This window comes from Vipera ursinii (assembly GCF_947247035.1).
Source record: "Vipera ursinii genome assembly, chromosome: 7".
Lineage (NCBI taxonomy): Eukaryota > Metazoa > Chordata > Lepidosauria > Squamata > Viperidae > Vipera > Vipera ursinii.
This window is the reverse complement of record NC_139521.1, coordinates 58,951,881-58,974,059: the sequence shown is the minus strand read 5'-3', so window position 1 is coordinate 58,974,059 and position 22,179 is coordinate 58,951,881. Positions and strand designations below refer to the sequence as shown.

The 22,179-nt window shown below is 34.3% G+C and overlaps 1 protein-coding gene across 6 annotated transcripts in view; it reads right to left on the bottom strand.

The window, feature by feature from the left end:
* PPP3CA (protein phosphatase 3 catalytic subunit alpha) overlaps nucleotides 1–22,179 on the bottom strand; it is a 196,509-nt gene that overhangs the window by 10,815 nt on the left and 163,515 nt on the right. For 3 of the 6 annotated variants that reach the window (XM_083367840.1, XM_083367839.1, XM_083367843.1), the window contains 3 exons: nucleotides 19,921–19,995; nucleotides 9,445–9,471; nucleotides 1,067–1,151 (listed from right to left, as the gene is read on the bottom strand). In XM_083367840.1, coding sequence (XP_083223966.1) covers nucleotides 1,067–1,151; nucleotides 9,445–9,471; nucleotides 19,921–19,995 — 187 coding nt within the window. The remainder of the gene's footprint in view (nucleotides 1–1,066; nucleotides 1,152–9,444; nucleotides 9,472–19,920; nucleotides 19,996–22,179) is intronic. The other 3 variants (XM_083367842.1, XM_083367844.1, XM_083367841.1) reach the window with 2 other exon arrangements.

The window sequence follows — 22,179 nt, the reverse complement described above, 5'->3', positions numbered from 1 at the left end:
GTTGAATGTTCACTCAGCTCAATTGATCACAACACTGGCAATATTTCAATAAGGCACTACTTAATTATGCAGCACAGCTTTTGGGCTCCCAAATCCCAAGAAGAAGAAGTGATCTGCATCAGAATTGTCTCTAAACAAAAAGAAGTGTGTGCGCATATTAGGGGGAGGGAATATTTGCTTTTGTTTTAGTCTTCAGACAGCAAAATGTCTTTGACTAACTTCTGCAGTTTAATCATCTAGATTGTTCCAAAGCTTGCAATATATAAAAATTCTAAGATGGTAGTCCTCAGCTTACAATCACAACTGAGCCCAAAATTTCTGTTATTAAGTGAGACAGTTGTTGAGTTTTGCCCCAGTTTGCTACAGTTGTTAAGTGAATCATGGTAAAATTAGGAACACAGTTGTTAAGTGAATCTGGCTTCCCCATTGACTTTGCTTGTCAAAAGGTCTCCAAAGATGATCACATGACCTCGGGACACTGCAACTGTTTTAGATGTGAGCCTGTTGCCAAGTGTATGAATTTGGATCACATGACCATGAGGATGCTGCAATGATTGTAAGTGTGAAAAACAGTCATAAGTCATTTTTTTCAGTGCTACTGTAACTTTAAACAGTCACTAAATGAATGGTTGTAAATCGAGGATTACCTCTATATCTATTTAGAAATTTTTATGATCTATCTGTATTGTGAACAAACATTCAACTGAGAAAAGGCAAGTCCCTTTTCTAATGAAGTTGATAGGGTAAAACCCTGAGGAAATGTCTTTGGGAAAATGTCTTTTCTTGTTTTAGAGTTGCGGTGCAACTGTGGTTAGAAGGCAGTATTGCAGGCTGACGCTGCCACCAGCCCAGAGTTTGATCTTGACCGGCTCAAGTTTGACTCAGACTTTCATCCTTCCAAGGTTGGTAAAATGAGAACTAGATAGTTGGGGCAACTGCAGACTCTGTAAACTGCTTTGAAGCAGTATGTAAGTCTAAGTGCTATTGCAATTGTTATTTTTCTGAGGAACACTTCTCTGAAGGAATGAAAATTAATTTCTGACTCTAAAATACACAGGAGCCATACCTCAGTACAGAGAACACTCGAGCCATTTTCCCTATTGCCCGGATCTTATTCCGTATAACTTCTTTTCGAGCTGCAGCTGTGGCCCCTATAAGTAGAAAAAGAAAGAAAGAATATAATGTAAAAATTATTTTAGAATACCTGAATTTCAAGAACTATAATAGATACATTTCATCTTCCACAATTTTATTTTTTAATGTACTTCATATGTACATAAATTACCTGCAGCTATATGCTTTCTCTGTTTATTACAACCTGGATTTTTATTCTTTTACAAGACACAAATGCAATGGTTCTATGAAATAAGCTGTCATTTTTAAATTTTAATTGAAAACTGTACAAGTTATAATATTTTTTAAAAAGAGTTATCTATTTATTTAGGTTATATGCAGTTAAATTATATATCAAGTTATATTTTAACATGTACAGTTCTACTGGTTTTCAGAATGCTTTTCCTTGCTTTTTGAAATTCCTCTTTTCTTTATCAGTCTGTATTTTAATAAAAATGTATACTGAACTGCCACTGAGAAAGTTAAAAAAGAAAAAGGAAAAAGAAAGTGTCTCAGAAAATGCTTGCATATCAACCATAAATAGTTTGAAAAATGTTTTTTACATCTAACTGGGAAGAAGCATAGAACTAGCCAGTGCTTTTTTTGTAAAAGAAAAAGGTGCCGGAACTCGCACATGTCATAAAACTCGCCTTCCCTACCCTACAAGGTTCCATCCAAAAAAGGTGCCGGAACTCTGTTCTGAGCGTTCTCTGAGAAAAAAAGCCCTGGAACTAGCTACTTTGAACATTACATGAATGTGTAAGGCAGCTAGCTTACATTTTAAAAAAGAGATTGGACAACCATTTATATGAAATTGTATAGGGTTTCCTGCTTGAGTAGGGAGTCGATTAGAAGACCTCCAAGGTCCCATCCAACTTTGTATTTCTGTTATACATTCAAAGAATTAACACTGGGAGCAAAGTTGTACCAGTTCTTGATCAAATGACTCTGTCCTCCCTGAATTTTTATCAAAAGCGCTCATAAAAATGTTGATTTTTGACTTGTGCCTCGGACCATGCATGAAAATTAATCTATCTCCAACTTTTGTACATAGAATTTGAATTTAGTTCTCAATCACCTGATATATATACATAACAAATCATTACAGAGCACTAGTTCAAGGTCAGGTTTTAATGACTGAAAGAAAAGCATCAAAATGATTGACCTCTGACTTGGCTATCTTTATGGCAAACGATTCATGTGAATAATGAGAAATTACATTGATAACGTTCAGTCAAGCTACCTGTTCCCGATTAACTTTAAACAAGATTGCAACCCTATGTATCATAAAATAGTCTGTAATCTTTAAAATAAATGTTTGCAACAAGGCTTATTATTGAAAGAAAAAGTAAGTTTTAGAAAACAAAAATCAAGCCGTGGAAAAGGAATTTCACATTACAAGTATCTGGTTTCAGGGAAGAACATTATCTGAATTGATGGTGTTTGGTTACTTCAGAATATAAAATATCTTTAAGGCCGTTGCAAATATTAAAGTACATATTACTGCTTATCTCTCTATCAGAATAGGTTTTGTTACTATCTAACAGCAAAATAATGTTTTAAAATATAAAATATAGAGAATATCCTTTTTGTTTACTCCTGACATACGTTTATACAGTAACAAGGTAACAGAAAACAAATCAAGAATGGATAGGTGATTATCACTGATTTGTGGCATGCTCTGCAGTTATATCAAATAACCAGTAGCATTAAGAGGATGGGAGGGGTCACAAGTAAGAAACACTGCAATATCACAGAAGATGCCCCCACATTTTTATATTATTGTAGTGTTGCATTTAGAGCTGAAAGGCATAATTCTGCCCAGAGTTACTTTGCGGTAAGGTGGGTAGCCTATAAATTTCATATATTAAATTGCATAAATTTACATAAGATTAGGAAATAGCCTGATTTGAGCACTGTGTGTGTGTGTGTGTGTGTGTGTGTGTGTGTGTCTGTGTGTGTGTGTGTCCCCAAAGATGCTGCAGCAAAAGTACCTTCAGAACAGTGCTCTAATTAGGCAGTTTCCTAATTTTATGTAGGTGTTTAGGCACCTATGATGATTTGGATATTATCACATAATTATCTTTTTTTGTATCATGCCAATGGGGATCATTATAAAAGGAGAAGAAATGGCAGGGTTGCTTTAGGTACAAAGCTCTTTTTTACCCAACATAGAAATATAGTTCTTAAAAGTAGAGAAGTTATATATGAAAAAAATCCTGAAATAATGGAAATGGGTAGAGAAAAACCAGAAGTTTACTGTCCAAAGATAATGACATAGCTACATCAACATAATGATTTATGTCAGGAATTAAAGAAAGAAGGAAGGAGCTAGACTCAGATGAGGAAATTTTACTTGAAAACTAGAACTGTACTTGAAGAACTGGAGAAGTAAGGTATAACAGAATTCCTAGACTGATGTTAAAAAGTTTCTGAACTAGAATGTGCTATGATATTTATCCCACTCCTTTCTTGAGTTCATTTGAAAAGATTTATTTGTTTCTCAATAAAAGAATTGGTATTTTATAAGCAAAATAGATTACAGGATTTTTACCTGCAAATATGAAATGGTATTCCCTTTTTAATTAACTCTTTTTAGGAATAAAAATAAGATACAATAGTTTACTTTCTAAAAACATAATTGTGTAAATCACAGATAAAGCAAAATGTGCTATTTTTTATAACCTTTTTCAGTTTTTAAAGTCACAGTTAGACATATTAAGATTCAAGAAACTTTTTTATTCAAGAAAAAGAAAATAGAAAAAATTATAAATTTCCATGACAATGTCAAAAGTCTAAGAAGACAGGTTCACAAAGTATTCACAAGTCATAGAGAAAATAGGTGGATCCAATTAATTGTATTCAAGTAGAAAATATTTATCTTTTTAAATGATAATATGGAAAAATAAATTATAATCGCTAAAAAAAACATTAGGCTTAATGTTAGATAAGAAATAATGCTGTGATTCACTTACACAAATTAAAATGATAAAATAGTAACTTTTTCAGTGAATATTATATATTGAGATAATATAGTAGGTATGTAAGAGAAATAAATCACTAGTATATTTCAAATAAAATGTTATCCACTACAATGTATAGTAATTAAGTGGACATGCATGTAATTCATGGAGTCAACCAACAGCCATCTTGAAATATTTCCAGCTCAAAAATTGTATACAAAATGCATACATTTGAGAGAGAGAGAGAGAGAGAGAGAGAGAGAGAGAGAGAGAGAGAGAGAGAGAGAGAGAGAGAGAGAGAGAGAGAGAGAGAATATACTTGAGAAAGGTAAGTAAAACATGCATGTAACAGTATTAAGGAAAGATGCTAATACATGCGAAGTGCATACATCAAAGAAATTATCTCAAAAACCCTGGGTTTATTTATTTTGTGCAGAAAATGTGATGAAACCGACTAATTCCTGAATTCAAGCTGATTTGACCAGGATTTAAATTGATCTGCATATCCTTAAAATATAGTATTTTTCAATTCTTAATATTATCCTTTAGAGGGAATTGAAAAATTCTTAGGGCAAAACAAATTCTACAATGAACTAGAGATACACAAGATTTATAATTGTAGTAATAAACTGCTGAACAATTGTATATGTAAATAGTTAACAAAATCCCAGATTCCCTGGAAAAAATATCTCCTTTCAAATGCTTTATTTAAAAAATTAAGTGATATCATACAAAACAAAAATACCTTAGATGGTATTTTTGGAAGTGGAACAAAATTATCATCACGTGAGATTATAATCTACATCAGAAATAAATCCATACATCTGTAGTCATCCTGAATCAAGACTTAAAAATATGGTTCAAAATTCTTGATATACCTCTAAAATGTATATTGTAAAAAACTGTATGTTTTCTCTTAATCTCTTGCAGTGAAATGCTTACCTTCTGCTCTTTAGAAATTTCATATGGACAGTAAATTTATCAAATAAATTAAAGTAGGTACAAAATATATACACAAAGAGACCAATCTAGACATGAAAATGGAGATCAGAATTTGAAAATGTTTATAGAGGGCCTATTTAGGAATGTCATAATTAAACACACATTTAGTAATTTCTTTAGCATAAAAAATAAGAATAAATGAAGAGTCAGAGAGAAAGAAATCTATATGAAACTCATATTATTTATGAACAAACCAGTGAAAACCTTTGGAGATTTTGTTAAGCTGGCTTAGATGATTTTGACTAGTATCTAAACTTAAGTTTGGAAAAAGTAGGTTTTAAGTTAAATCAAATAACTGATGTTGCTTTATTAATACGGGGGGGGAGGGGGGTTTCAGGAAAAATGGCTTTGTACTCTTTGATCTGACAAAAAAAATCAGTTTTAGTTTTTTCTGCAGCTACATTTTATTATTTTTGAATATTTTTTATGTATTCATTACCACTAATTGAAAAAAATATCTTTCACAATGGGGGAAAAATGGAATTGCAGCCAAAGTTGTCAGTCATTAACTTCAATGTGAATAGATAGAATCCCTGTAAAAAAATTATTACGGATCATTTTTGATGCATCTAAAGTACTCTTTGATCATACACAAATGTAATTAGGCTATTATCAAATGCTATCTTATTGAATAAGTGTGTAATGAATGTGATAAATTCAATAATAGAGTTAGGATAGATTTATCTTTGTTTATATGGTTGCATACAGCAATAAAAATGTGAGAATAAAGTATACCATAATGTGTTTTGGGTTAGGATGTTGGTTGAAACAGTATAAATAGTATTACAACAAAGAATAAAAATAAGACAGGTATGAAGAAATCACAAACTAGTATATTCCAGCTATAATGGAAATAAAACATTTGTTTGCTAAATTGCTCAGAAACATGGATTATTTGCAATTTATTTTCAAAATTCAAACTGATATTTTTAGCTACCTTTACAAATGAATTGGTGACATAAAGATGTTTACCAATCCATATTAATCAAAGGAATGATTAATAGGAATGTGATGTAATATTTGCAAGGCTAGACAAAAACAATAAATGTAAACTAATGTTTTAAGGACATAAATATATTTGGAAGAAACTAAAACTGATTTTCAGGGTAGATTTAGAAAAATGAATCATATATACAGCAAAATAATTTATGCAATTTTTTTTTAGTCAGAGAAAAGGGAAATAGGGAAAATATTACACAGGAAAGTTGAAAATAACTAGAAGATGCAGTTAGAAGAAAATTATAGATATCTCTGAAATATGTATTATAGGAAAGAAAGAAAAGAAAGAATAAAAAAGTATAATATGAAGGGAAAGAAGGAGGCCTGCTAGAATCTAATTTAGACCTAACACTTGAAATTGAAGATAACATTCACTTTTACATCACAATGACCGATAAAAGTTAAGTAGCTTTTCTTCTGCAATATTTCATCTCAATACTTTTCATTCTTGTTTCTGTTTTTTTAAAAAGAACAATACTTTCAATAACACCCAAGAACTACTTTAGTTTCTTGGCAATTTCTCAACAATAATAAAATCTCACTATGTAATTGTTCTGCCACTACCACCTCTCCATGCAATTTTGGAACAGGAATTGATAAATGCTTTAAAAATTTGGACTAGGCTCAGATAACACTGTAAACTGGATCACATATCCCATTATTTCTTATACTATGGACAGACTAGAAAAGAAACTTAAGATGGAGAAGGAAAGAATTGGACATGGTTTTCTAAAGTGGATGGGATTGTAAGGAAAAGCAATTATTTGGGGTGGCGTGTAACTTTTATATTAGGGATGTGCAGAAGTCTGAATTTGTGGGGCAATTGGTGATTCTTACATTAAGTGGAGACATACATCACTCCTAAAATCAGGCCATTGTCATCTCAGCATCACCTTTCCTGATCTGGATCTCTGCCCAGCCCCATTTTATAAATCCCATAAGAGAGGAATTAATGCCTAAAGATTAATTTCCTGAGAAATTTATTTTATTATTTATTTATAAAATTTATTGGCCACCCATCTTACCATATGGTAACTCTGGGCAGCTTACAATCATAAAAATGTATCTATATGTGTACGGTTAAAACATCAATAATTAAAAGCAACATTAAAACCTAAAGACACGTGAGGAGAGCGGGGATGGAGTGGGGGGAGGGAGGTGGTATCTGTTGTGTACATAGTTATAGGTATTTGACAGCTCGGCGCCCGGCAACAGCAGGTGGCGTCAGCATACGCTCGGATTGGCCAGCCAGCTTTTGGCGGGACATTCCAACGCAAACGATTGGTTAAGAGCTCGCCGGCCAGAGTATTTAAAGGGCTAAAAGGGGCTGCGGGAGGGCGATGTGACTACCACAATAAAGCTGAGTTACTGAACCTCTGGCTGTCATCTGTTCCCTCACGGTCCAGCCCATGCTATCCAACAGTATCTGTTGTTACCACCTCCACTGTGCTGTTCTCCCACTGGCAGAGCCACATCTTTAGGCCCTTATGAAAGGATAAGAGGGTTTGGGCCAACCTCACACCAGGGAGCAAGATGTTCCAGAGGGAAGGGACAACAGCAGAGAAGGCCAGAATAATTGGGCTGACGAGACTCTGTTGGCACAAGTGTTACACGCCAATCCCAGTGGGGGTGAGACTGTCCCTCAAGTAACCTAAACCCATGCCTTGAAGGGCTTTAAAGATGGACGGAATTCTTCTCCTCTATTGGTAGTTTCCTGAGAGTCTTGACTATCCTGTTGGATTTCACAGCTTATGTAGGACTTACAGGAAAGTAGAATGTTTAATATGTATATCTAATCTTTCTATTAGGGACTGTTTGCAGAGATGGGGGAATGGGGAGTGTTCAGCCACTTTTCTTTTCCTAGCTTCCTCTTCTCCAGAAAAAAAAAAGTGAGCATACGAATATGTTGACCACCCTGCCAAGGGAACTGTACTATAAACACTTCTGAGTAACAGCATTCTACTGAAAGCTCTTCTTCATTGTGGAAGGGACCCATGGACAGTCTAAGAACTGGATTAAATTAAGTAAATAGTGATAGGAATGCGTGGGTTTTGGTTTGATCCATGTGCCAGAATAACTTCATTCTAGGAAAAGTTCTAAATATGGCCAATGACAAACAGAAGTTAAATTAAAGGGTATATTTTGGATCCTGACACCCAAATCCCTCCAGAAGGCCTATATATTGTACTGCTTAATGAAAAGCTAGATTTCTATGCTAAGGAAATGCTGTAGCTAGTGCTGTGCTGCAGACTAGTGTAAATTTCAAAAAGGCAGTTGCTCTCTATCATGGCACTGCTTAAAGTATTGCAAGTGCATAAAATGCATTACAGAATATAACAAATCAGAACCCAGTACTTCAAGTATTTAATTGGTTTATTAAAGCAATTGGCAAATTTGTGTGCCCACTAAAGTTTGACACTAAGTGATATATACTGAGCTGGTTTGTCAATGTATTAATTGCTATTAAATAAGAGTTTATTAACATCAAAGCAATTGTAAAGTTTTTAGGTGGAAAGTTCTTCCAAAATAATTTAAAAAACTCAGAAAAATGCCATGCAGTTAAAAACATTTATTAAAGTAGCGGTTCCCCTGAAAACTAGTTTGAAATATCTTGGTGCAACCAAATTTTAGATCTCTTTAATTTTTCATGACCTTAACTAAATTTCCACACCATTCATGGTGAAGCTTGATAGTATCATGGCAGATGTAAAGACATTTTCATTTCTTAATGACATAACTTAGTATGATAAGCTGCAACCCAGTCAGTAATTGTAATTTTGAGCAAATCATGCACAAAGTGGATAGTGGAAGACCACTTAATCAAGGAAGGTGAATCTAGTTATAAAATCCAACTGGTTAGGAAAAGGTACTATTTGGGGGATTATTCGTATTAAAGTGGTAGGTTGTAAAGATTCAGCAGCCTCCATGCGGCATTTTTTCTTTGAAATGCATTTTCACACACACACAAACCCATTTTTGATTTGAATAAGGCAAACTTGTTTTCAGGATGCAAACATATCACAATCTACTTGATCTTTACAGTGTTAGTCAACAGTGATCTACATCAGCCTAGAAGAGAACTGAGCAACCTATTCTTCTCTAGTTGTTGCGTAACAAAAATTCTCATCAATTATGGACAATAGGGGATGCTGTTTTGTTATTGCTTTACAATGTCTGAAGGGTCTCCATATCTATTCCTAAGTAGTCATTTGATTATTATGAGTTTAGGAAAGTGCATATAATATGAGAATACAATTTTGAGAATTTGGCAGGAAGATATGAGGTTGAAAGCTTCTGAGAGTTAGCACTAGGAAAAGTTATACAACAGCAAATTAAATATAAGCCTTTCTTGACCATTTAATAATACCTTTCTTCTGTGCATAAATAGGATCTTCTTATGAAATTCCAGAGAAGGGGGAAAAAGAAAACAGATCAGTGAAGATAAGAGATTTTTTAAAAAGAAAGGAGAACGAAGAAGAGTGTAATACAAGACAACATCAATGGGAAAGCAATACTTAAGTAATTCTGAAAAATAGAAAAGAAACAAATTAGACAGGGAACACTGAAAAGGAATAGAAAAAAAGAATTGTGAGAAGAAAAACACACTTCAGCACAGCTTTGTTAGTAAACTTTGCAATAAATTAAAATGCAGGAAGATAACCATAAGGCTGGTCCACTACTGGCCATGCTGCTTGGGTCATGCAATGATTCATTTAGGGGATCAAGTATGACATGTTAACCACAAGAGTTCATAGATATTGGGAAATATGTATACAACAGTATTTCTGCCATGTATATCTCCCAGAGTGATTTATTATAGAATGCTGGACCAAGAGCGGAGAGCATAGATTCATTCATTCACATCTGCATCAAGCCATGGCCTAACACCAATCCCTATCTCTATTCCTAATCTTTCTCATAACATTATAGCTAAAGAGGGAGAAAAAGCAGAAAGAGTCATGGGAAAAGAAACGTGAACCAGTCTAACACCCCTTAAATGAAAGACAGGAAATAAACACACTTAATAATAAGGTTTAAATCCAAACTCATTCATTTGGAATTAAGCAAATCATCTTCAAGGCAACCTATTCTCAAATAAATATCCTTCAGGATCAGAGTCTAAAAACAATAAAAAATATCACAGCACCTTAGAGACCTCTTTGTGTATTCCTTCAACCTATTTAATTAATTATTGAACTAAAATCAAGGTTTTTTTTCTTCTAACAATGGACTTCATAATATTTTTTTTCTAGGAGACCTATTCAGCAGCTAGATCCATAATGATTTTCATTTTTGTGCTGAAGGACAGTGACTCTTTGATTATTGAATAAAGTGGCCATTAAACACTGTCTGACATCTGCCTATTCAGCAAGGTTCTGAAAATGAGCAGCAACATGTGGAATCCTGATCAAGTAATTCATTGCCATCTAAACAACTAAACAACTATAAAAAAGAGCCTTGGTGGAGCAGTGGGCTAATGCCTCCTTAAGTAACACCAGCTGCCTGCAATTAGTGCAGGTTCAAGTCCTATCAGGCTCAAGGTTGACTCAGCCTTCCATCCTTTCTGAGGTAGGTAAAATGAGGACCCAGATTGTTGGGGGCAATAAGCTGACTTTGTAAAATGCCTCTTTGGGGGGGCGCGAAAGCCCTAATAAACAGGCATATACTGTATATAGAATGAAGGCTATTGCTAAGCACATTGATTTGTGCTTCTTAGATTGTAAGCCGTCCTGAGTCTTCGGAGAAGGGCGGGATATAAATGGGATTAAAAAAAAAATCATAGGCATCCTACTCTGGGCAGACATTTCAGGTTATGGCTTTTATCTATAATTAGACTCAAGTAAATTAGACTTAAGCAAACAAATTGAAATTCTTTGATAACCATTACTGTATACTGGGTAAAGGCTCAAGGAAGGAGATTTACTCAGCCAAAAAGTTTTCTGGATCGTTTCAGTTAGTAATTATTTCTCAGGGTTGTTATGAGGATAAAATAGTAGAGATGAATACCATGTAAGCCTCCCTAAAATCCCTGGAGAAAAAGCAAGATAAATATCTAGCGCTGTTATGACAGTAGCTTTGAATTATAACTCTTCTTCAGCATTGTCCTCCACCTAACCTACTTAGGCTCTGTAACAATAGCATTTAGCATATTCAACTGTGAACTTATACTTCAGAGTGCAATATCATACCTATGTTTATTTTTATGGTTGCATTCTGGCTTTCTGCTTCCTTTTGGTTTCTCTTTAATTAGTTTCTTTCCTTTCTATTCCCAAAAACACCCTCCAAAACCCACTAAAGATCAAATGAACATGAAAAATGGTACTTTGGTACAGACTACAGTACTCTGAGATCCAATTCATGATCTGTCTTTGGTTCCTGATTATTAATGCTGTAAGTTATAAAAACAATATTTATGTGTTCTATTTATATTAGATCATTGTCCATAGCCCCTTTTTTCTGTTCCTTCTTTGTCACAGATAAAGTATAAGAAGAACAAAATTTGTTTGCAACTTTCAATTTACATTTCCCAATTTACATTTCTTCCTAATTTAACTTCTCTTGTACTAGATAATCAATGACTCAAGACACTATTTTATTATATAGGGCCATCACAATCTGTGGTAATCTTCCTTAAATATTAATAAACACATCAGTTAGTAATTTATTGAACTATTGTTTTCTCAAATGCAGTTTTCTCCTTTCCTGAAAGTAATAGTAGAAGTTCAGAGGCATAAATTGACGAAAGCTACATTATACACCATAACCCTAGCCCACTTTGTGCAAATGTCATATTAAATGTATCTGTTCAAGGATTGAAGCTTTCATCTTTTGACTTTCACCCTGCGATGTTTCTGTATAAGCTCACCCATATCCCAAAGTAATATTCTACTTATGTTTATTGTATCAGTATCAATAAAAAACAGCGAAGTGGTATTTTAACACTCGATATCAAAACCCTCCAATAGGAATAGTCTTTCACTTTTCTAGCTATAATGAAAGCAAAAGAACTACATTTCCAGCAATGTCATCTAGTGAATATTTGTCACAATTAAAAGTGTTATAGTTACATTTCAATGAAATTAATCTAAGGAACAGAAAATTAGGCCAGGTAATTAGCAAAATGTGCTTCAGTGTGGATGAGAGTGCAGAGGACAAATCAAGCTGTCTATCTTGTAAGTGGGTAATTTTAATTAGTACTTAATTATTTCATTCATTCCTACCAAGTCAATATCCCTATTAATTAGAAAAGCAATTCAAACTGAAAGCACTGTATAGGCTAGTTTCAGATACCTAGGCAAATACATGTGCTCTGTATTAATTTATAAACATTATATGCTGGAGAATAAACTAAATGGAATTAGAATCATTGTGTGTATGCATTTTGCTCATAACATTGTGACCCCGGTGTGATGATATCACAAGTATCTATAAATCCAATAATGTGGGCGGCCAAGGTCAAATAGATAAAATAATAACAGCAAATGATTCTAAAGATCAATAGAAGCAGGAACTAGAAAAACAACTAGATGAAAACCACAATTTCTTCTTTGGCTAGGTTTCATCAAAAACATATTTGGCAAATCTGAATACAGGTAGTCCTCAATTTACAACCACAAGCCCAACATTTCTGTTGCTAAGTGAGACAGTTGATAAGTGAATTTTCCCCCATTTTATGACCTTTCTTGCCAGAGTTATTAAGTCTGCAGTCGTAGTAACATGGTTGTTAAGTATATACTTTGATTGTGAGAAAGTTGCAAAAGAGGATCCCATTCCCCTGGGGCACTGCAACAGTCTTAAATATGAGTCAGTTGCTAAGCACTTCATCATGTGACCACGAGATGCTGCAAGAGTCATTTAGTGGGAAAAATGTCATAAGTAACTTCTTTCAGTGCTGTTGCAACTTTGAACAGTCACTAAACAAACTGTTGTAAGTTGAGGATTATTTGTACTTACAAGGCCAATTCTTTTATCAAAAAAGCAGAATTAAGAGAAAAACAAACGATGACTTATTTTTTGACTATAAATTACTAGTTGAATTGAGAAATTTGTCTTCCTTTGAAGGAAATGAATGCTGTGGTGAGATGACTAAAAAAATGAGGATAGAGAAAAAAATTAAGTATTCAGGGAATTAAAACTTTTATTACAGATGTGGTTCAGAAACAGGATAATCAACATTATCTAGCTAGACTGGTAAAAAAGCAACTCTCATAATTTTTTATTTTTTAAGTTGTAATTGAAATATAATTTACCAAAGTAAAACAAGACTGCACCTTGGGATTTAGTTTAATTTATTTTGAACAACGTATCAGTTTTAAAAGATCTTTTGCAATCAGCCAAAAAGCCGAAGCTAACACATTCCTTTCAATATGTATTCCCCATTATGTGCTGCTGATTCTCTTGTAAATTCTTCCTCTCCAATCTCTCAGTCTGCAGGGGGAAGGAAAATGGGTGAGGCACAGGAAAGATGTCTAAAGAGATCACTTTTTAAGGCAATCTTTCCTATGCCTAACCCATTTTTTCCTATCACAGAGATTGGAGAAGAATGTGGGTGAGTAAGCAGGTACACAATATATATATATATGTGTGTGTCTGTGTGTGTGTGTTTGCCTAATGTGTTGGCCTGCAGCCTTAAGCATGCTAAACAACAATGCCAGCACATTCCTTTTCATGTATATTCCTGCTGTGTACCATCTTACTCTCCTGTACTCCTTTATATGTTTGTAATCTCTTCCTCTCAATGAATGTAAATCCAAACATTAATCTCCTTCCTGCTAATTAATCCAGAACTAGAGTGAGCATTTCAAAGAGTAGAGAAGTGAGAAAAAAGGAAAGCTGAAATAAAATTATAAATAGTTATAGTCATGTGATTTTCCACGTACCAACCATGTCACTTTGCTATCAAGTTGTCAGGGCCAATGGTGGTAGTTTAAACGAGGATTATCTATATTGTATCTTATTTGGTTTTTCTTTATTTCATAGGAAACCTTTGCCATATAAACTATAGAAAAAAGTCAGTACAAATACTTGGCAGTAATGAGTGATACCTTTCAGATATTTTGTTATGCTACTCTCAGCAGGACTATCCAATATGGTGACCACAACCACAGAGCTGTAGTAAAAAAAATCTGATTAGATTGGACAATAAAGATTTTGCTTTCTGAACACTTTGGGAAGTATCTTATAGATTAGGCTGCTAATCATGAAAATAACCTGTAATTTAATCTATCACCTACCATTTTACAGAAATCTGTTTTATTGCAATTTCTTCTGCTATATATATGTTTACTAATTATTCTTGCGATTTGGATAAATATCCATCCTTTCAAAAAGTTTTATTTATTAGTTTGGAAGGTTTAATTGAAAAAAAACCTCAAGCAATATACTGTAAATCATGAAAGCAATCCAAAATTGGTTCCTTGAATTATCTCAAACTGCTGACTACTCTCTCTGAAAATGAGAGGCAGAGAAAATAATATCAGCTATTTTTCATTAGGAAAGTATAATATTCAACAACCTGAATTATTTTAGAAGACCTATCAAGCAGTAGATCACGAAACACCCCAAAGTTTTTTTTTAAACTAATATGAGGGAGCATGAGTATTAAGTAGAAAGGAAACATAGCTGTGATTGTCATGTCATGGAGATTTATTTCACATTTTATGGTACTTCCACTTGTAATGGTTGAAACCTTGTTACCCCCATGTGGAATTACACATTGCTTATTCAACATCTGCATGAAACTACTAGGGCAGAATATCCAATAGTTCAGGGTAGGGTATCACCAATATGCTGGTGATATCCAATTTAACATTACCATCCCAGGTAAAGATGGAAAGGTGTGATAGTGCTGATCCAGTGCCTGATTGGATAAATCTCTCCAAGATGAAGCTGTCATATATAGGTGATTGCCCTGGCTTGATCTCATTCCCCTTATAAGAACCAACTGCAACTATGGAGACTTCCAAGACCTTTGGGTCCTACTTGAGCAGTCTACATTACTCTGATCCATAGGTATGTAACTCCCCCTCTGGCTGGTTTACTACATATGGACCAAAGTTTCTCATGATATAAATAAACCACTAGAATTTGGACTAATGCAATGTACTATGAACGTGTATTGGTGTAAAATGTTGACTACTACCAGAGAGGGACAGATTTGGTAGCATCTTACTAACTGTTTCACTAGCCTACAGACAGATGAGTCCAAATCAAAGTGTTGATTTTGAAGCCCTACATGCCCCAACACTAATATATTAATGGGACTAATTTTCTTATTCAGAATCAGTTAGAATGTTTTCCCAGGAGAAACCCAGGAGGTGTTTCTGAATTTTCCATCCCTTGTGAATGAAGTAAGTGAGGCACTGGAAGCATATCTTCTCAGGAGCAGCACTATCTTATATAGCCAATTAAACAGGGAATTCCCATTTTACTTATCTTTCATACGGTGATTAAACCATTTTATTCCATTGGTTCCATAGTGCACATGGTGGACCTAGCCTGTCATTGTAACTGTTTTGGTAACAATCTGTTATTTAATTTTTTACTGCTATTATAATACAATCATACTTAATATTTCAAAATAGTGTGGTATATAAATGTAAATACAAATATATCAATACAACTAATACAAATAAATATATTGGCTTGCTGTAATTCTCTCTTTGAAGAATTATAGTTGAATAATTGACTAGAACAATTTAATGGGAGTAGAGCAATGGGAACTGCTTTTCAGGCAGGCCTCAGGAGCATGTTATTCACCAACATCTTTAGCAAACTAGCATTAAAAAAAACACCAAGACTCTGCAACTCTTTCTTACCTTTTTTTGTACAAATAACAGAAAACTATTTTTTTTCTCAAGAGGATCCAAGAAAAAAAGAATAAGCTTAATTTCATAACAGTATCTAAATATATCAATGTGAGTTGGTGGCAATTGCAGATGATTGATAAAGTAAGGTCTCCCCAGGTCTATTTTTGCAATCTCTAGAGCAGGGGTCCTCAACCTTGGCAACTTTAAGACTTGTGGACTTCAACTCCTAGAATTCCTCAGCCAGCAAATCAACCCAAAATCTGAAGATTCCTCTCCAACATTATACAGAAATTTCTAGAAGAAAACTGTTGAATACTGTCTAAACTCTGTAATTCTATCTTTATTTATTTTGAAGCAAGAATACTGTAATTGTATATGTGGCCTTAAAACATGGTTTCCATGTTATATATATATTCTATTAGCAGCCAAGGGACAGCACCTGTCAGAGAAAAGCAATACTTTTTAGGGAATGGCTACCTGACATTCTGAACAGACATTTACGGTCCTGGGTTCTTTTGCTCCTTTAACTTTACAGGCCATTTTATTGTAGCAATAAGTTTTAAGCGTGAAAAGAACTGACTGTATTAGAACCAGGGGCACATCACAAAATTGATTTGCTATTTTAGATGATGTAGTCTCTGAAATTGTTGGGCATTTTTTCTCCCATAAATGTATTATGGTACTATGGCTAATAGTCAAGATATTATAATTACATAAAAATATTGTATAATAGTTTTAATAATCACACAATGGCCGTATTCATGAGTTAACCTGAATCTCATATATGATAATACTGCTATATAGGTCCAGGAATAAACTTTTCCTGTAAATTAGGCTAAGTAAATCATCTATGCAGTCTTTGCCATGCATTCTCTTGTGCATGTATTGAGATTCATTGGACTAACCTTGTAGTAGATCCATGAGAAAATCTCTGGCACTGAGTTTCTGTTTAGTGAGGGGATAGCTCCTCTTTGCAACTTTAACCCATTGGTTCTGGTCCTGCCCTGTGCAGCAGCAGAAACTTCCTCTACTCCCACTTTGTGTTACAATGTCCAGATAACTGAAGATTAGGATCATATCTACAGCTGTCTTTCTAAACAGAAACATTCTTTAATTGGTGCTCAGATGTTTTAATTTCCAGAGTCACTGTTGTATTGGTAGCCCTCTTGCAAACTTGCTCCACTCTAAACTCTCCCCTCTGAACTGTTGGTGGATATGGGGCCTGCATCTCACTACTGGATTATATATAATTTGTAGTCAGCAGGGATGCCAAGACCTCTGTTACATGTTTTACTGTGAGATCAGGTATTACTTATCATATGGTTGTGTTTTTTTTCTTATCCTCAATCATCAACCTGTTATGTTTTTGAACATATCTGTCCTCTCTAAAATATTTGTTACCTTTCTAGTTTTGGGTGATCTACAAACTTTGAAAATGTACCTCTTCTCATCCAAGTTATTGGATGGCTCAAAACAGAGCTCTGCAGCACTCCATTTGATACCACCTCCAAGTTGAAGTGGAGTCATTCATGAACACTCTTTGGCTGCAATCAATTATCCAATAGTGAAACTATCTAACAGCAGTATTATCTAGCACATATTTTTAAAAGAATATCATGAAACCCTCTGCTGAAATTTTTAATGAGATCCAGGTACACCACAATCCTGATCTAATAAGCTAGTAACCCTATCAAAGAAGGAGACAGGGTTAGTCTGACATCAATTTGGCTTCCATGCTGGCTCCTGTTAATTTTAGCCTGACTACCAAACAGCTTATTTGTGAATGCCTAAATAATTTGTCTAAGACTTTGTCCAGTATGGACAACAAGCCTGCAGTCCTACAGTTTCCTAGATCTACCTTTCCCCTTTTAAATGTGGGGATAAAATTTGTTCTTCACATTTCTGGGTTCTCACCAGTCCTCCAGGAGAATACCATGTCTGGAAACCTCTGCTAGTCCTTTCAGCGGTCTTATATGTAAGGAGTCTTTAATTCATTGAAATAAACTGCATTTCCTCTTCCCCTCTCCTCTACTAGCCTAAGTGGCAGTAACTTCTTTTCCCTCATCACATAACTATAGTTGATTTTCTCTTCCTAGGGAAGACATTGAAAATAGGAGTGAGAAACTAAGCTTTCCCATCACTGCACATTATTGCATCACCTCTTTCCTCTCACTATGGATCAACAGTCCTTTTGGCTTTCCTTTTATTTCTAATATATTCAAATAACCCTTTTTCGTTGTTTTGGGGATTTGCTGAAAGCTGACCTGTAGCTTTTCTGAGTCAGTTTTAGGAGACTAATTTCTATTCTACTTTATGTTCCATCTTATTATTTCCTATATGTCACTTTTTCTCTTCAACATTTTAGAGAGTTCTTCATGTATCTATGCTAGTCTTTTTAATTTATCCTATTTCTTGTGGAGATTGTTTGTAATTACATTTTCAGCATCTTTTCTGGATATGACAAATCTTCCTTCTCAATTCATGAAACATCACACTCTAATTTCAGTGTGCAGGTCTGTCTTTATCTGGTACTACTCCTCTGGATATTACATATTCAAGGATAACATGACAATTTTTCTTTGAGGTACCAGTCACATTCAGTTCTTCTACCAATCCCTCATTGTTGACAAGGATAAAGTCCATGGATTAAGTTCTTCCACTTTCTGACAACTGATGTCAGCAAGACAGGGCAAGAATTTATAGGCCTTCTGACCCCTGGTAGAATTAGGTTTTCAGATGATAACAGGATATCTGAAATCTCCCATTATCAATATTGCATTAGTCTTTTTGAAAGACTAGTCATCTCATGCAGAAATACCTGATCTGCTTTTTCTGCATTCTCAGGTTATCTATAATAAACTCCCATAACAGTATCTTTTTATTTATTTCTCCTTTTATTCTTACCCCAATACTCCCAAAATAATTTCCATTCTCTGATTCCAGAACTGGTATGCAAATATTTTCCTTTATATATAGTGCTTCTGACTTGGTGCAGTACATGATACAATATAACATGTGAACTATATTTATTGTTTAATCTATTATGTAAACCACCCAACTGAGATTAATGAAACATGGTAAAAAAAAAGCCATAGCTAATGAAATGTGTGAATCAGGTAACCAGGTATTTGTAGATGATGCTATTGTCTTCCCATAAGGACATAAATGGAGTTTTCCAATTTCAAAGGTTCAAAGAGAACAATATTCCTAGCGTAACCTCTCCAATCTAACTCTCCAGAAATAATTATTTCTTTTGTAGTTCTAATATAAAAGCTCCAGAAAATATATAGTTTTTATTCCATTTAATTTATCTCAGAGTGTTAGAAGTTCTTCAGATGATGGCCATCTTATATTGAATATTTTGAGAAGCTATACTAATCTACATGAAATAAATTCTCTCCCCTGTATTTGTTAGTTTAAAAGTTGTATTTTGCATAAATGCCAAAATTCACGTCATATTGTATCAAAAAATTAGTATCTCCAATGGAATACCAGTTTACAGAATTCCCAGCTAGCATGGACATGAGTTGTATTAGCTGGGAACTGGGAATTTTAAGCATCATAGCCAAATAGCACTGGCTAGAGCAAAGTTTGAAAAGGCTGGCCATCTAGAAAACCTAAGAATTCTGAATATCAGACTTAACTTCTTGAATGATTCTCCTTATATTCTGTCTATGTTCCAAAATTTCTATACTAAGTTTATAATTTCTACACAGTACGATCTTCCTTACTTAGAAATCTTGCAATTCACAGCATAGTCACAGAACATGTATTTTAGTATTAAATGCCATTTTGATTTGAAAAGAAGCAAACGGAACATTTCAAGTTCATTCTTTCTCTACAAACCATGCATAAAAGCAAACACATTATCCGGCAAGGGTATTATTTGGGGAAGCATGGATGAAATGAAATCTAGACTCTTTCTTCTCAAAGTCACCCTATGATTTTTCTTAAGATTAATAAACATTTTCAAGCACAGATGTTAATCAAGGCAAACCACCTGAATAGAAGACACAAGACACAATGCTTCTTACCATCAAAACCATCTTCCTCAGTTCCAAGTTCATCATCTGAGCAAATGTTCAGCACGTTGACCAGCATCTCTGTTACTGTTAAGAAAACCAAGTGGAAGGTGTGAGACAATGAGACAAACCCGATGGATTCAAAATAAGATTCTCCGTGTAGCATGGTTGTTTATAATCACAGCGTATATAACAACCACACAGAATTTTAAGCAAAAATTTTAAAGCAAAATTTGTGTGAACATTCAGAGAATAAGGTCCAAATCCTTAGGCAATTAAGGGGGGGATTACTGTACAGTTCAATGCTCAACAGAAGGGTCACTGCAAAAATACAACTCCTGTTTTAATAAATACACGTTCATTCCTTCTTTTTGATGTCTAGCTTATAGAGAGGGAGGTTTACCTCTCCTTTTGTTTCTCTCCCAAAACCTGGATAAATCAGATTAATTTGAAACAATGTCTTCCAGTTGTATTGTTTTCCTCTCCTTTTTTTCTCTCTTTCTCTCTTATGCACTAGGCCACAGGTCTGCAACCCGCGGCTCCGGAGCCGCATGCAGCTCTTTCAGCCGTCTCCTGCGGCTCCCAGTCCTCTGCTATGTGCAGTCCAAAAAAAAAAAGTGGGACTAAAAAAGTTCAACCAATCAATTCAAATATGCAGGGTAGGTGCATATCTCGCCTTGGCTCCACTCTTCAGTCAAACCCTGTTCTGCGCATGCGCGCATGTACGCACATGCGCACACATTTTTTGCGGCTCCCAGTTTTTCCTTTTGTGAGGGAACCGGTTCCGAGTGGCTCTTTCACTGTTTCAGGTTGCTGACCCCTGCACTAGGCACAAAGCTGAAGTAACTTAGCACTGCAAGTTACACAAAATAAAATATTTTAATTAAGTATTCATAAATATTTAAACAGGGAAAGAAGATATTTCTGTCTACATGAACATGCTACGAAATTAGCAGATCCGAACTCTAGTTGGCCATAAATGCAAACTAACTGAATCCTTTTAAGTGTGGTGTATCGATAATCTTTCACTCTCCTGGAAATATGCTATACTTCATTACTTTATTGGACAGATTGGTAAGCCTAAACATTATTTATCAAATTATTCCTTATTGGAACAATTAAAAGATCAGCAAAAACAATTTCTTAAACACGTAAAAGAGACAATACTTATTTTTACATAGCAACAAACTCACTTTGCTACTAAATATACTTTTGGCACGGAATTCAACCAGTTGCAGCGCTTTGCACGGTGACTTGGTAGGATGCAACCATATTATTATAATCAGATACTGGTCACCTTTTCATAACATATTTTTAGTTAAGATTTAAAATAAAGCTATACTAAGCTGCACAACTTAAAAATGCATGTGCAATAAAGATAATATTTTAGGACAAAGGTAAGTAAGAAATGAATAATTTTGTAATTAGGGTTACAGATAAATTTTAATGTTTTTTCAATTAATCTTTTTATTGATTAAAATGGGTTTTGCAATAGTTACAGTAAATTGAAAACAAACAAATAAATAAGGGTTTTTTCTGGTGTAGATGTTAAATATTAAAACAAGGCCTAACTGGAAAATACTATGCAAGATAAAGTTTGGCAGAAAAAGAACATATTAATTTATAAACCAATGAGTGGTATTTTCATATGTGATAGATTTTTGCCTCAGCAACTAGATGTTTTCAAGAATACCAATTAAAACTAGATCTTGATATATGTAGGATTTTTATTATTCATTACACAATTCTTTTAATAGGGTAAGATTTGATGGAAATTTGATACCCTAAAGTGCATGAACAGATGTTATTTAGAAAAGCAAAAATACTCAAAAGTCATATATTTGTAGAATTATGCAGAATACAGGTAATCCTCAATTTATGACCACAATTTTCTATTGCTAAACAAGACAGATGTGAGTTTTGCCCCATTTTAAGACTTTTCTTGCCACACTGTTAAGTGAATCACTGCAGTTGTTAAATCAGTAGCATGATTGTTAAGTGAATCTGGCTTCCCCATTGACTTTGCTTGTCAAAAAGTTGCAAAAAGTGATCACATAACCATGGAACACTGTACTATCATAAATATGAGTCGGTTGCCAAGCATCCAAATTCTGATTATGTGACCTTGGGGATGCTTGCAACAGTTGTAAGTCATAAGTACATTTTCAGTACATTTTCAAATAGTCAGCAAACATATCATTGTAAAATCAAGGACTACGTATATAGTAATAATATTCGACTAATTCAAACAAACTAATTAAAATGTAACAA